The sequence below is a fragment of the Hypomesus nipponensis genome, chromosome 21, assembly GCF_054491055.1.
Source record: "Hypomesus nipponensis isolate SF chromosome 21, ASM5449105v1, whole genome shotgun sequence".
Taxonomy (NCBI): Eukaryota; Metazoa; Chordata; class Actinopteri; order Osmeriformes; family Osmeridae; genus Hypomesus; species Hypomesus nipponensis.
Window position 1 is genome coordinate 10,535,006 of NC_140381.1, and position 15,105 is coordinate 10,550,110.

At 41.9% G+C, this 15,105-nt stretch overlaps 1 protein-coding gene across 1 annotated transcript in view; it reads left to right on the top strand.

The window, feature by feature from the left end:
* The first annotated feature begins 3,126 nt into the window (after nt 1–3,126).
* meis1a (Meis homeobox 1 a) overlaps nt 3,127–15,105 on the top strand; it is a 28,027-nt gene continuing 16,048 nt past the window's right edge. The window contains exons 1-8 of the mRNA XM_084685368.1: nt 3,127–3,579; nt 4,823–5,043; nt 5,775–5,916; nt 6,126–6,176; nt 6,434–6,484; nt 6,968–7,111; nt 9,503–9,614; nt 13,442–13,587. Of these exons, the coding sequence (XP_084541494.1) occupies nt 3,568–3,579; nt 4,823–5,043; nt 5,775–5,916; nt 6,126–6,176; nt 6,434–6,484; nt 6,968–7,111; nt 9,503–9,614; nt 13,442–13,587 (879 nt within the window). The 5' untranslated portion in view covers nt 3,127–3,567. The remainder of the gene's footprint in view (nt 3,580–4,822; nt 5,044–5,774; nt 5,917–6,125; nt 6,177–6,433; nt 6,485–6,967; nt 7,112–9,502; nt 9,615–13,441; nt 13,588–15,105) is intronic.

A 15,105-nucleotide genomic window follows, 5' to 3' on the forward strand; every position in this document is an offset into this window, starting at 1 on the left:
AACATTGGTATTAAATGTAGATTGCAAAGAAAACATATAAGCACCTTTATTGTTAGTCTCTCAGCAGTTACATTGGGGCTGTAGATGGAGCCAAAGTCTTTTCTATGTAAAACATGATCCAGACTTGATTACAAAGAATCAGTTATTCATCCCCATGTTTTCAAGTAAAAAAACAAAAAAACAAGCCAGATCAACTGCGTAACCTTCTCAATAGAAGTTTGTGTGTGTACGTGTTTTGGTTCTAAATCAAAGGTCCATATCAAATATGTATTCCCCTTTAAACTTAGGAACTAGAAAATAAACTTAGAAAAAATTGCTCATTCACTGGGGGATTATATTTACATTACATTTATGTATTTAGCAGACACTTTTATCCAAAGCGACTTCCAAGAGAGAGTTTTACAAAAGTGCATAGGTCACTGTTCATAACAACGAGATAGCCCCAAACATTGCGGGTAGCCAAACATGAAGCATACATTGTGAAACCAAATAAGTCCCAAAGGGAAGAACAATAAGAGCATGTAGTTAAACAATTAAACAGCAAGGATCTCAAAAGTTCAAGAGTGTACCTTTGGAAAAAGCAAGCGTCAAGAATATGTTTCACAGCGAGTACAATAATCGACAGTTACAACAAACCAACAGGAGCAACAAGTCTCTCAATAAGAGTCATTGTGATCCTGGGGGAAACTAACATCAGGTCCAGCCAATCATTTCTAAGTGCCATTGTACTCCAGGAACAAGTGCGTCTTGAGCCTTTTCTTGAAGGTGGGGAGACTGTCAGTGTCTCTGATGGAGGTGGGGAGTTGATTCCACCATTGGGGGGCTAGACATGAGAAGAGCTTGTGTTGGGACTGGGCGCTCTTGAGCGGTGGGACCACCAGACGGTTGTCGGGTTTTAAAACATTGACCATTTGCCCCCCAAAACAGCAACAGCAGACGGCAACAACAGGACAAATACTGGGGCTGCTCAGCTGTCACTATGGCCCAGGCCAGAGATAATTGTAGCTGTGACCTTTATCTGTAGTCCTTCCTTACCCTGCTCTTTTCACATTCCATGCAGATCTGAATTGTTTTGTGCATGGGGAAATGGAAACAAGGAGGACAACGCAAGCTTGGATGACACTGCACCTCAGTCATCCTAGCTGTGGATACTGGGAAAAGTTGACATTAGACTTGGAGAAATTGGTCAAATTCTGACTTCATTATTATATTCTCATCAAGTTCATTATTTTCACTAGCTTTCTTCTCGTTAAAGGATTGTAAGATAATTATTTCATAAAATAAGATGATGTTTATTAGTTTATGTATACAGTCAGAGTACTATACAAAGCATTATGCTTGCATGTCATGGTATCATGGTGTGTCATGTGTATATGTGTGTAATAAACATGTTGAGGCTAATTTCTGATTCTAAACATAAAAAGTCTGACCTGCCATACAATTCAAAGGTCTTATGTATTGTGGGTTATGCTCCATAGAACATTTCAAACAGACAAACACTGATTCCTTCATGGACAAATGCACACTATTGGTTCCTTACTACAACTTGCAGGCTTGAGAAAGCCACATTGTAATAATGTTGCACTTGCCAAAAGCTAGATGGCGCAAGTGATCATGTTACTACAAAAACTCTAAATGATGAAACGTGTTTAAAAACATGTTTAATTAGTCTTAATTAGGCCAGTGACCTGACCAGATATGCAATGTAATCTGAGTAGCAAACCTTTATAATGCCACAGATTTTAAAATGTGATATAATCAATAATGGTTAATTTGGAAGACAAGGAGTAAGATATCGTAATTTAATATGTTTAATGCTAACTGATCAAACTTTTGTCTTTTTCTTGATCAATTCTATCCTAATAGCCTACATTTTGGACATGCCTGCTTACAAGGAGAGGTAAAATATGTTTCCACTGAAGTAATAATAGGCCTAACTGTTAAATTTCGAGAAATGTTATTGTCCCTGTTATTTCTGAGCAGCAAAGATAAATGTCAGCCTAAAATAACAATGCAAAAAACTCTAAGATTAGGCTTTATTATGTTGCTGCTATTCACAGTATTTCAAAACATTAGTAACTGCACATTGAAGATTGTTTTTATTATGTCTAAACTGTAAACAACTCAATGTTTTGTGGCTTAATACTTCATACTATCATATTGTACACAGATTGCGGTAGTTGCCGTCCTACATTAAAACCTCTTCTTTCTTTCCATTTTTTTCACATATTAATCTAAAGTAGGCTAATGGCTGTAATCACAATATAACTTTAAATCAAAACAGCTTTACTTACAGGCATACATTAGGCTATGTGTGTTCATCTAAGTGTGTATCAAGCCAAACTGACTTTAGGCTCATATGGACTGTTTTCTTTTTGATCTATAAAAAGAACAGTTAGCTGAATGTTAGGTGACCTTATGCACGGCTCTTTCACTTCATCCCCAAAAGCAATTGAACTGTGACTTTCTGTACCCATAAAGTGTTGTTTGTCATTTATTTTACAGGTGTCATCAGACATTGGTCATGTCCCCAATTACTCAAACTAAAACTTAACAGAAACAGTGCCTATAGAATGGAGACTAAACATTTCTATTGCATTGAGGTATAGTTGCAAATGAGGCCGTTTTATGTCAGCTCTTTAACATTGCACAAGACATCATACAACAGAGAGACTTACTGTCTGACTGAAATTATGGGCTGCTCTTCCTTTAAATAGCATACCATTTGATCCCTATATGCGTGTACTTTATGCATGCATTATGCAGATCAGCATAGGTTAGCCATGTATTTGATCGGTGTATTGTAAAAACATGCTTATTATCACGATAATATGGGCTTAGGCTATGCATTGTATCCGTTTCTGAACGCCCCCCACCTGGTTGCCCATTTGATGTGGCTCATTCCAATACGTGACCAGTTATGGCCACCACTACTTCCGGGTTTCCACAAATTGGTCAACGCTGCACCCCACTCCCTGTCTCCTGCTCAACACACACAGACGCGCGCGCGCGTCAATTGCACATCGAAGATCCACAGACACACCGACACGGCGACGGCTCCTTTAAGAAAAACTAAGTCAGAAAATATCACCCCTCCTTCTTCAGATCTCACTTGGCTGGTATTGCATCAAAGAAATCTTCAGTAGAGTTGCAAGTGATCGAGGAGACGATGGGGACTGTTTTTGAACATCTCTACATGAATATCTAAGTAAGGGAAGCGCGCAACGAGTCATCTTTAATTAAGCCCTTTTGACAACCTCGATATTGATTGACAGCTGGGTTGAGGAGTGAGACGACTGTTTCCTGAGAGGAGCATTTTACGCCAGTCTTCGGTCGTGCAGACCGTAGTAGTGTTGCCTGTGGACGTTGCCCTGGAGAAAGCCACGGCACGGCTACTGTGTGTTATTGTCTGTAGGACTTATGCTGACGATCTCGCAACCATTCTCTCTGGATAGAAGCAAACGGGATTCTTAATCTTGCATTTGGAGTTTGGTGTTTATTTTTCCTCAGCCCTGGCCTCGTAGGAGACATTTGGAGACCGAGGGAATCGGATAGAGTGACAGGCCGATGGCGCAACGGGTGCGTATTGACAGAACTTTAAACAATTGAAATAAAGCTATATTTTAAAAAGATCACATAACCAAAATGATTTTTCATTATGTGGCAGCAGTGGGCTGTTATGGCCCCTCACTTTAAAAAATGCTACTAAATAACCTAAAGCCTACCCACACGCTATTAATTCAAACTATATCTATATGATTCAGTGGGTACATTTTAATATTTTTTAACAGCAAACGTTCACGCCAAATTATATTTAAACTACGACTTTGACATAATGGTTTGATATTCATCGTAATGTAAACGATGCCTCCATCTTTGCATTGGCCAGAAAGTTGCTATTAAACAAATCATACGCTTCCTGCAAATTATTAGGCTATTTGGCTTGATCACAATAGCATGAAAAGCTGACTGAAAATCTTTGCTGGAATTGGCCTATACAAATCTGCATACTACAGGCTATTGTTTAGAATAACATATAGCCTAAAAAATACATGTAATGTTCTACAATTCTGATGCTAATTTGATGGAAAATACACATTTATATCAATTGACATTTTGAAATAGCTTTATAGACTTATACAGGGTAATCACAAAAACTTTCTCAATAGACTTGTATTAAAATAGACGGCAGGCCTGTATTATTGTGCTAGCCTACTTGTTGATGATGAACCTTTTTCTTTATCGTTATTATATTGTTTGTATGTATAGGACAATATTCTACTGTAATATTACTATCAACTTGTGTAATATGTTATAATACATTGCCATTTTAATAGCCATTTTAGTTACCTTTCTTTGTATCTGCAGGACTTCATAGCAAAAAAAGTAGACAGGCGATAAACTTTTTGAATCAAGCCTAAGTTGTTCAGGACGACTTAAAAAAAACCTTTAATGGCAGACATTGATTTAGTTTGTCTATATAGTTTTTTTTTATTGGAGTTACATTCCAGAGTTTTATCCAATTTGCGCCATAGGCACACATTACTGTTTGCATATTAACACATAACCTATTTAATGCACTGCGTTTGTCTTTCTAATAGACTAGTAGTAGACTATTTAGACTGCTAATTATCATTTAACTAGCCAATTGTATTTTAAACGTGGCACAATTCCAGAGGCCAACATAGACTTGAACTTAAAAAAAACAATCTCATACCCCCCTGTTTTTGTGATAGCCTACACGTAGGCCTATCTTGTTATTTCGTAAAGTTGGGAATATCAGCACAAAATTGGTTTTCATATTGCCTTGTCTCTGACTCAGTATGAAGACCTTCCCCATTATGGAATGGACGGAGTAGGGATTCCTTCTACGATGTACGGGGACCCTCACGCGGCACGGTCCATGCAGGCGGTTCACTTGAACCATGGGCCCCAGTTCCATTCCCACCAGTACCCGCACACCACACACGCCAACGCCATACCGCCCAGTATGGGCTCCTCCGTCAACGACGCTATAAAAAGAGACAAAGATGCCATTTACGGGTACGTTTACTTTACTGCCGGAGTAAAATGTATGGTCATCAGGGACATTAACAACCACAAATGGCAGTGATGAAGTTTTAGAGAGAGCCCAATGAGTTCTCAGACTTGGGGAAACTCATGCTACTGCTCTGCAGTTGCAATTGCAATTATAAACTGTTGTGTAAATGTATCATATAGGCCTATTTGATTCAGGCATAAATATCATGAAATATGGAGCCGTTTTGAGCTGTGCTATTAATTAGCCTAGGCTTGTAACACGTGACCTGTTTGTCGGTGGTTGTATTGTATGAGCCTACCCCCTTGCACTAGGTTTTAAAGTATAAACCACAGCCAATTATCTTGGACATTTCCATTTCGAATGTCAGATTGTTTTCGATTATGCTTGTTTATTTAATTTGTGAATTGTAGACAGAGGCCCGTTATCAGTTCTTTGCCAATTTTAAAAAAAATGTTTAAAGTTGAAATAGTTGGTTTGTTCCTTGAAACTGTGCATGTGAAATAACAGACAAGTATGGGCCCATTTCTACAGCAGATTTGATGAATTGGTCTTAAACATGTTTAAGTTAAGTTTAGAAAAGTATTTGAATACCTTACAATAGGGTAATTCAAGAATGTGAGTTTGGACAAAGAACAATGTCAACTTTTCAGGCTACCTACGGATTTAAATGAGTACCGACTTGTAACCCCTCCAAACCTGCAGTCAACTCAATTGACTCCATCTCTCCATTTAGGCACCCCCTTTTCCCACTTCTAGCACTGATTTTTGAAAAATGTGAATTAGCAACTTGCACACCGAGAGAAACTGGGGTCGCTGGAGGCGATGTATGTTCCTCGGAGTCTTTCAATGAGGATATAGCAGTCTTTTCAAAACAGGTTTGATACTTTTTCTATGTTGCCAACTTAGGCTGCTTGTTTGAAATTGTGTTATTAAATGTAGATTATGTGCATGCGTTGTGTGATAGGCCTAAACGTAGCTTAATTGTGAAATCCTTTGTTTAGTTATTTTTATGTCAGTATGAAAGTAAAATAATAATTTGATGACACACTAACTTGAACTTGTAAACTCACACATTTGATTTCAGATTCGATCGGAGAAGCCTTTATTTTCGTCAAATCCAGAATTGGATAATTTGGTACGTTCTATTCTTTCTGGTGGAAGAAAGTATTTTGAGTATTGTTTTGCCGAACATATTTGAATCAAACGGTAACCATAGGCTGCTGAATCAAAATATTGTTTACTTTTACACATTTTCTGAATTTCTGCTGACAAACCTTATTCGCCACAAGCAATGACTGGCTCCATACACACACAAACACACAAGTAGACCAATCATACCAATATCCTATCATCGGCAATGTTTTCAACGCGTCGCTTATTTTTCATTTTCAGATGATACAGGCAATTCAAGTTTTACGGTTTCATCTGCTCGAACTTGAGAAGGTAGGCTATAATTTACCATAACAAGCGTGACTGATTGTGATGCTAAATCTGATCATGGGCTACAGTAGGTTATCTTAGTTTACAGTAGGCCTTTAAAGCTTTGCCTAACTTTAACATAATTCATTCATAACATGTTCGCTGCTGAGAGAGCAGAAGATTAGCCAAAATGTTGTAACATTGTCACAATGGTTCCCATATTTCCGAGCAAGTGACCAAGTAAAACACGTAGGCTATATAAAGGTTATTTTGAAATTAATAACTGAATCTTATTTTTATACAAAGCTCTGACACCCTTTGTATTTGACCCAAAGCGACATTAACCAAAATATAGTCTATAGGCAATCAGACTAACACTTAGACATTGCTATTTAGATCAGGAGAGATAAACTCATTTTATAACATGGAAAGGTATAATACTACATAAATTATGTTGCCAGATCAATTATTGATTTATTTCAAAAGATTGGTTGTGTTATTTTGTAGGTTCACGAGCTATGCGACAATTTCTGTCATCGATACATCAGCTGCTTGAAAGGAAAAATGCCCATTGATTTGGTCATAGATGACAGAGATGGAAATAAATCAGACACTGAAGATTTTACTAGATCATCTGGAAATCTTGATCAGGTAAGCGAGAGCAACTCCCCCCCCCCCCCCCCCATCATTCCACAGCCAGTAAAGAGACAGATGATTTTGTTTTTGTGTTTGTTATAGACAATCGAAGACATTTGTCCAGGTGACTGATATTGGAAATGTTTTTTATCAAAAATACAATGTCGGTTTGCTATATCGAAAATGACGTATCGACAACAAGTCATTTGCACCGCACATGTGTCATTGGTTGGCTAAGAATAATTACGTGAATACATACGTTGCCTGTAGCCTATATATCTCTCGTCGACACTTTTAGAGGGTTAGTCTAGTAAAGTAACTATTTTCGTTCTGTAAAGAAAATGTGTAGTCTGTGATTATGCATCATGAATATATTTCTATAACGTCATGCAAAAAGTCTTATTAATACAGGCCTTAAATTTCACCTTCACCACTTAAATGTTTCTTTCTTTCTTACTGGGTTATTGTGTTCATTCTTCTGTGATGTGCATGTGTTGCGAAAGACATTCTCTTCTATCACGAATGAACAAGAGGTGAAAAGTCAAGTCGTCTCCGTTTTCATGTGAATGCAACCGAGCCAGTTCTAAAATCACGCTGCACCCTTCCAGCAAGCCTTTAGGTGTTGAATATATATCGCCCCTACTTCCTTAAAGTGCCATGTCAGCCATAGTGACTTGTTAACCATTTAACTATTTATTCACCAAAGCAACAAGTATGCTTAGTGTCAAGTGGCACAGGACTCGTTTTGGTGTTCCATTTCAAACAAGTAGCTTTGATGACTATTACGTTTTGAGTGTCCAATTTACTTTTCTCAAAGCAACACTCAGTGAAACAATGTCGGGAACATTCTGTACTATTTAGTGGTATAATTTCATAATTCATTACAGATGTATTTATCATACATGCATACTCTAATTTGCATACATTTCAACTGGCCATTTGGGATGACATGCACTTGACAAACGGAATTGTAAAATCGCCTGCAGTATTGATACTACTCTACGAATGCACAGTGATCCGTGATTTAATTGCATCCATACTGTTGACATTTAAATTGATTGTACTGAATAGCCCATTGATAGCCATAGACATGTACTGTACTGTCCTGTTGCAATAACCAGTTGAACGACCTTTCTGCTCTCCCTTCCACATCTCAGTCCTTGATCCGACACCAACCCTAACAGGAGGGGCACTTAGAACCCAGGCCACCCCCCAACCCAACAGTGTGCAGCTTTCACACATAATTCCACACCTCTGTGAAATGGGGGTGTTTAGGGACTATAATACTGGATAAGGGTGGTGGGGGTGCAGGTTGGAGGGTGTGTGTGTGTGTGTGTGTGTGTGTGTGTGGGGGGGGGGGGGCGGTTCGCTCTCTGTGCTTGCTGTACCTTTTTTCTCTCTCCTGGGTGGGTTTCTATTTTATAATTTACACACACATGAACAAATACATGCACACTCCCCATCCCCCCCGCAAACACATACACTCTTATTCTTCTTTATTTTTTGAAAACCTCTCATGTTCAAGTTTGCAGCTTTAACTATTTGCGTTCTGAGCATATGTTCTACATTACTACCCCTTACTGCATTCCCTTGGTATGCAGCACAATGCGTGATATATATTTCTAGTTTCTTTCTTTTTTTACTTTCCAAAGAGAAGTCATTATTCAACGGGTGGTCAAAGACAATTACAACTAAAGGGGCACGCTGACCTGAACGTAGCAACACATCTCAAAACAGAGGGCAGTTACTCGCTCATGTGCAACGCAAAGCTGGTTCTATCTGTTTCACGTATTGTATAACTACCATAGGTCACAAATATTTTAAGCTCTCCACATTTAGCCTTTGTTTGCAAGGGGGGACTTAGTAAGTAAGCAAGTACTTTTTGTCTGTTTAGTTGTTGTAGCATAGTCACGTTGCAATATAACAATGTATGTCCCTTCTTTGCTAGTGTCATTGTCATGTGTTGGCCATGAAGATGTTCTCTGTGGAAAAAAATCTTGCAAAGTATACATTTATAGGTTGGAAAGTTGCTAAATGAAAATGGAACAGTTTAAATATTGTCCTTGTACGGTCAGTCTCAAGCAACTTGAACAGGATCAGAAGAAGTAATGAAACATACAGTTCTATGTTAAAATGTTAATGTTTTGTCAGTATCACAGAATTCGGGAATTGGCTCGCATATAAACAATACTTTTTATTGCATTGCATTGTGTCACATATAATCCACTTCTCATGATAGTTAGCTGAAGGGTCTGATAGCGCAGTGGGTTCCACAATTTACAACATTCAGTATGTACAGTGCCCTGAATTTGCTGTGCCCTGTGCCGACTGGGCAAAGAGGATGTATGACAGAGACAGGGTCCTGAAATCAAATCGGACTGATGGCCATTTTGCACCCCCGGCCAGATCTCGTGGAGCAGAGACCACGATGACGCGGCATCTATACGGTCCACGGGGACACCGGGGCCCTCCAGCGGGGGCCACACGTCACACAGCGGAGACAACAGCAGCGAGCAAGGTAGGGGAGTTTCTGATTGGTGAAACCACAAGATAGGCGGAACTGGTCTTAGGTAGACTTATCAAATACTGTCAGATCCATGGGGAATAAGGAAAGGACACGAGCGAAGAGGATTGGGCCTCCCCTGAAGGTCATGTTATGTTTTCCTGAGTTTGGATTGGATGTTACACTGAAAAGAAAAAGAGAAAGGAGAGAGAAAGAGGGGAGAGTGAGTGATGAGGGTTGACAGAAAACGTGGAGGCAAAGCTAAGACCGAGGATAGGATCTGGAAGAAAGGGCGCATTATATTCTAGTTGACTGAGAGACGATTTATGTAACAGCCTCTGCACCTCTTTTATTTGGACATGGGGAAAGAGTAATAACAGAGCTGGGTACACACACATGGACACACAACACACACTCAGATTCACACACACACACACACAAGCACACAAGCACACACAACGTCTCTAATTCCTAATGGTTGGGCGAGGGCAAGACTGAAAAGGGGCCTCTCTTCCTATTGGACGGCTTTATGTTCCGGAGGACTCTGGGTTTGTGGCCTCCTGCTCACTGTCCAAACAGTTTCAGTCAGATGTGTATCACCTATTACTGGGACCATTTGCAAGCCAAGGGAAACAAGTATGCACGGTCTTGTTATCTCCCGCATACATTTGCAGTTTAGCGCCGCCACGGGTGGACTCCTCCCTGGGGATATCTGTGTACTTAAAACTCCCAAATACAAATATGGTCACACTGCCTCAACAAAGCCCCACTAGAACACAAACACGACTATTGTCTTTTCCCTTCCTGTTGGTATGCGTTTCAAAGCACTTTCTGTGGTATTAGTTTGAAAAAACCCTGCGTTGGTCAAGCTTCTGTAGAGCAGGGAATTTGTCAGCCTCGACTCGTTGAGTTCATTAAGCATGACCAGTGGCTTCCAAACTAATAGCCTTGAGTTTAGGTGGGGTGAATGGACGGGTTGTGTTCCCCTCCAGAGACGTAATCACCCAACGTTTTAGGAAACACCTGATAGTGACTGAAGAGATATGCTGTGTCCCACCTGTAACTAAATGACAGACTGTAGTCAGAGACGATATCAGACACAGACAAACAAAAGAAAGAGGAGGAAAACAGATAGGAGGATGGATAACATCTCTGCAAACAGTTTCTGAAGAGAGAGTTCATCGCTATAGCTACGGTTGTAGTTTAGTCACACATTTACGCTCTGCTCAGGTTGCATGGTGGGGTGTGTGTGTGTGTGTGGGGGGGGGGGGGAGACAAAAGCTCTTCTGCATGAGGGTCTGAGAAACAGTTAGCAAGGAGCCGTCAAACAGCCAGCATGAGAAACAGTCGGCCCCTTCAATCTTCTGTTTTATTTCTCCTCAGTTGCTTGAAATTACCACAAGCCCTACATCCTATCCAGCGAGGTCGCTTCCTCTCTCTCTTCAATTGGTCAGCGGTCACATGACCCCTCCTGTAGAGCGGCGGGTCCAACTAGCAATGGTCCATGGTAGAAGCGTGGATGCGAAATAACAAAAAAAGCCCTCTCTCCAGCATAGGCACCAGACCACGGCCAATAAAATTTTGTGCAAACACTTCTGAAACATTCTGCGATCGAGGAGGCCTGCAGCTGCTCTCCTCGGAGCTTTGACAGCTTGACTTATAACTTGCGTCTTGGAAAAGTGTGAGTGGACTTTTTTTGGGGTCAGGGTCTGGGTGTTGGGAGAGAGCGATAGTCCCACGATTGAACTGTGTTCGAAAAAAGTGCCGATGGAATGAGGCCAAATGGATAGAAAAAGAGAGAGAGAGAGACAGAGACAGAAAGAAGGTGAGAGAGATGGAGAGAGAGAGAGATAGAAGGAGCAACTAACACTTTGTCTGGCATAGCTACTGGCTACTGACTAGACTGCAGATTCAAGGTTGTATTGAGCAAAACTTAGTGTTGTTTCGGGGAGGAGGAGGAGCAATTCCTTCTCTCACTCCTCACTTTCTCGTCAGCCAGGTTGGAAAGCGTACCGTAGCAGAGCTTCCTCTGACGCTCTCTCCAGCCGCGCCTCTCCAAGTCTTCCCCTCCTTCTCCTTCCATTTTCTCCCACTCTGTCGCACGGGCAGCACCTCTTCACACATGGGTGCATCTGGAAGAAGAGGTGACATTTTCAGTTCTAGTCATGGCAGAGCACTTCGCAACCCTCTCGGTCTGACCCCTCCCCTCCCCCCCCCCCATCGTCGCCCCTTCCACCATCCTCTTCTCTCTGCTTTGACCCCACATCAACCCCTGACTGCGGTGCACAGGTTGTCATGATGTTGACCTGTCACAAGCCATTAGCGGGTTGGACCAAAGTCACCTCGTTTCCCTGTAACATTGGTAGAATGACAGAGAGGAAGAGGATGGAGAGAGAGATAGATTGACTGATTGAAAGGAAAGTACAAGCGAGAGTGACAGGGTAAAGATAGGGAGGCGCCAAGGCGGAGGGAGGAGAGTAAGAAGACAGGAGGAGAATGAGAGGAAAGAGAGAGAGAGAGGAGGGAGGTACAGTACTGTACAGTCAGAGAAAGAGAAGAGATGACAAGAGAGGAGGCGAGGAGGGAGAGGAAAACAAATGGAGAGAAAGAGCGAAAGAAGAATGAAAAGGAAGAAGTGAAAAGCAGAAAGGAGGAGAGAGTGTGGGCATAAATCAGCCTAGGGGAACCGACGGTTCTGCCTAATGAGGCTGAGAGCTTGTTTATGGACTTAAGCATCATTTTTATGATTATTTCCACCTTTTCAGACTCGGGCACTCAACAGAAATCATGCCTCTGGTTTCAACGGAGGAAAAGCCTAAACTAAACTGGAGAGAGTCTCAATGAAGTCACCAATGACATTAGGCTAATTCAGACCCCAACGTTCCTGCCACATGTGTCCTCAGACTGTACCTCTAACGTTGCCTGTTCGCTGTTAAAAGCCAGAGAAAAAAAACCTCATTAAAGTGGCAGAGGAGGTGTGGAAAAGGTGCAATAAAATGACTGGCTGTGTATGGTTGTTTGAGAAAACGTTGATTCATGACTTTATTTTGTGGAGTCGTTTTGATAGCTTTGGTTGGCTTGACAAAGCTAGTTGTTGGCAATAGTCTTGAGAGTTGGTTGAGGAGCGCAAATGTCTTGGCTGACCAGGTTGAAGGTCAGCATGGGTTCTCTTAATGAACTGGACATGATTCTGGGCGGATGCCATTTCTGACCCACACGCATCCGCCTAAATAATTGATGTGAATCCGAAAACAGCAAGAGGAATAAACTAGGCCGTTTGGTTTTGAATATCTTTGGGGAAGGAAAGATGGCAGCAATGCTGTTTGTGTGTGAGTTCATGTGTCGATTGTTTTATTTTTAAGGCTGGTTGGGTGTGTGTCACGAGTATTTAAAATGCATGTAATGTGTAGAAGATAGGCTACATGGACCACAGCAGACCTCCCTTTCTCAGTGAAGATGCTGACACCCTTTCAACGAAGATATAAGACAGGACTTTCTGCTTCAATCGATACAAAATACATACTCTGCTCTGATTTCTAGCTTTCTCTGTATTCTGTGAGGCCTAAGGAAATAATCAGGTTAGAAGAGCTTACAGGCAGAATCAATAAACATTTGTAAGTGTTCCCATTTCACAAAGCTGGGAAAAAGAAAGTCAAAATTGTGGCTTTTCAGGTTTCAGCAGTAATCTTCCTCCCCTGAATTTACGTCAAAAGGATTGTGTTTTACATACTATAAGCAAAATTACATTGAAAAGGATTCCCTTGGCATTAAAACTCTTTACTGTGTTGTAACTACTAGAACATTCACAATCACCCACAATGCATTGTTTTGGGTTTGGACAGGTGACTGCCTTGACAACGGGGTGGCATCTCCCAGCACGGGGGACGACGACGACCCCGACAAGGACAAGCGGCACAACAAGAAGCGGGGGATCTTCCCTAAAGTGGCCACCAACATCATGAGGGCGTGGCTCTTCCAGCACTTGACGGTGAGAAAAGTGGCATATCACCATTACAACCCCCCCCTCCTTTTTTGATGCCCTCCTATGGGGACATTTTAAGCATGAGGTTGTGCTCTTTGGCCTCTGTTACAGTCCAGCTATGTCACAGAAAGCCAGTTCATGGATCTTTTAAGGTGTCCTAACAAGACCAACATTTTGAGTTGACAAGGTGCGGCCATTTTGGATTTCTGTGCTTGGAGAAAGAAGTTCTGTGAAGCTGAAAGAGGTTCTTGGAAGTTGTCAAACCGGACTAAGCATGCAGGTCCAAATGCTGGTGTTTTGACATGAGGTTGTCAAAGCTAACGCTATTTTGCTTACATTTTGTCTGCCCTTTTCTATCAGTGATTCTAAGAAGCGTAGAATCGAGTGCCTTAAAACTTGGTCAGAGTAAAACTAAGAACAAACACGTTGTGGAAGGGAGGATATATTTGGCCTCAGTACTTGGACACAGGCATATACGTGCCATGGCTGAGTTTGGCCGTAGATGAAAAGTGGAGTCAGTTGTCCAAGTACTGAGGTACAGATAGAAAAATTAGAAAACTTGCCATGAACCCAGTTTCACACCATACATGGAGAGGCTAAATCAGGCAGTCTTGGCGGGGGTCAGAGTGTCTGCCAGGACCCACTGCTGAAACTGGGGGCGACCGAGGAAGGCAGCAGATGGAAGAGGGAGGGAGGAGAGTGGAAACGCAGGTACCTGTGAGACAGAGAGGACGGGGGAGGAGTCGGAGATTTGGGACTGTTAACCCTAGATAGTCTGAAACGTTTTTGAGGGGGAGTGTGAACTGTGGGGGGGCCGATGTGTGTGCAGTTCATTGAGTGGAATGATTTGTGGAGCGAGGAGCTTAGCACTTTTCATTTTTACGATTTATAGATTCAAAGGAAGCGAGTTCAGGTTTATGGACAGTACTTGCCCTCATAAATTCCTTCATAAGGCCCTTTGTGTATGCGTGTGTATGTCTGCTGTTTGTATAAGCATGCTTGTGTATGGGTGACCGGTTTAGGGTGGAGTTCTGTGTGTGTTTGTATGTGCTGTATGTATGTGTAAGCTTGTGCGTTACATGTTTGGTTTGCGGGTGTGAGTGAGCAGGTTTTTCTGAATCCTGAAGCGAACAGGATGGAACTCCAATCATTTAGCAGGCAACATAGGTCCTAGTGCCCCCGCCCCCGCCCCCGCCCCCCCCACACACACACACACACTCCCACTTTTTTACTGTACACGGAGTGGGTGGGAGGTAGGGGGTAGACTCCTCAATGAGAAGGTAATTACGTGATAGGGTAATAGGACAAAACACAGGCTTCAGATTGTTGCCATGCACACACATTGTGGGAGGTTCCGCTGGGATTGGCGGGTCGTTACCACGGCGAGGGGGAGGGGGGGGTGGGATGCATAACCCCCTTCCACTAGTTGTACACAGAACGGCCGAGCCTGGAGCGAGAAGGGAGCCGCAGCTCGTAAAGAGCGAAACCACAGCCGATCGTGCTGTTTTCCCTCTGCACGTTTTT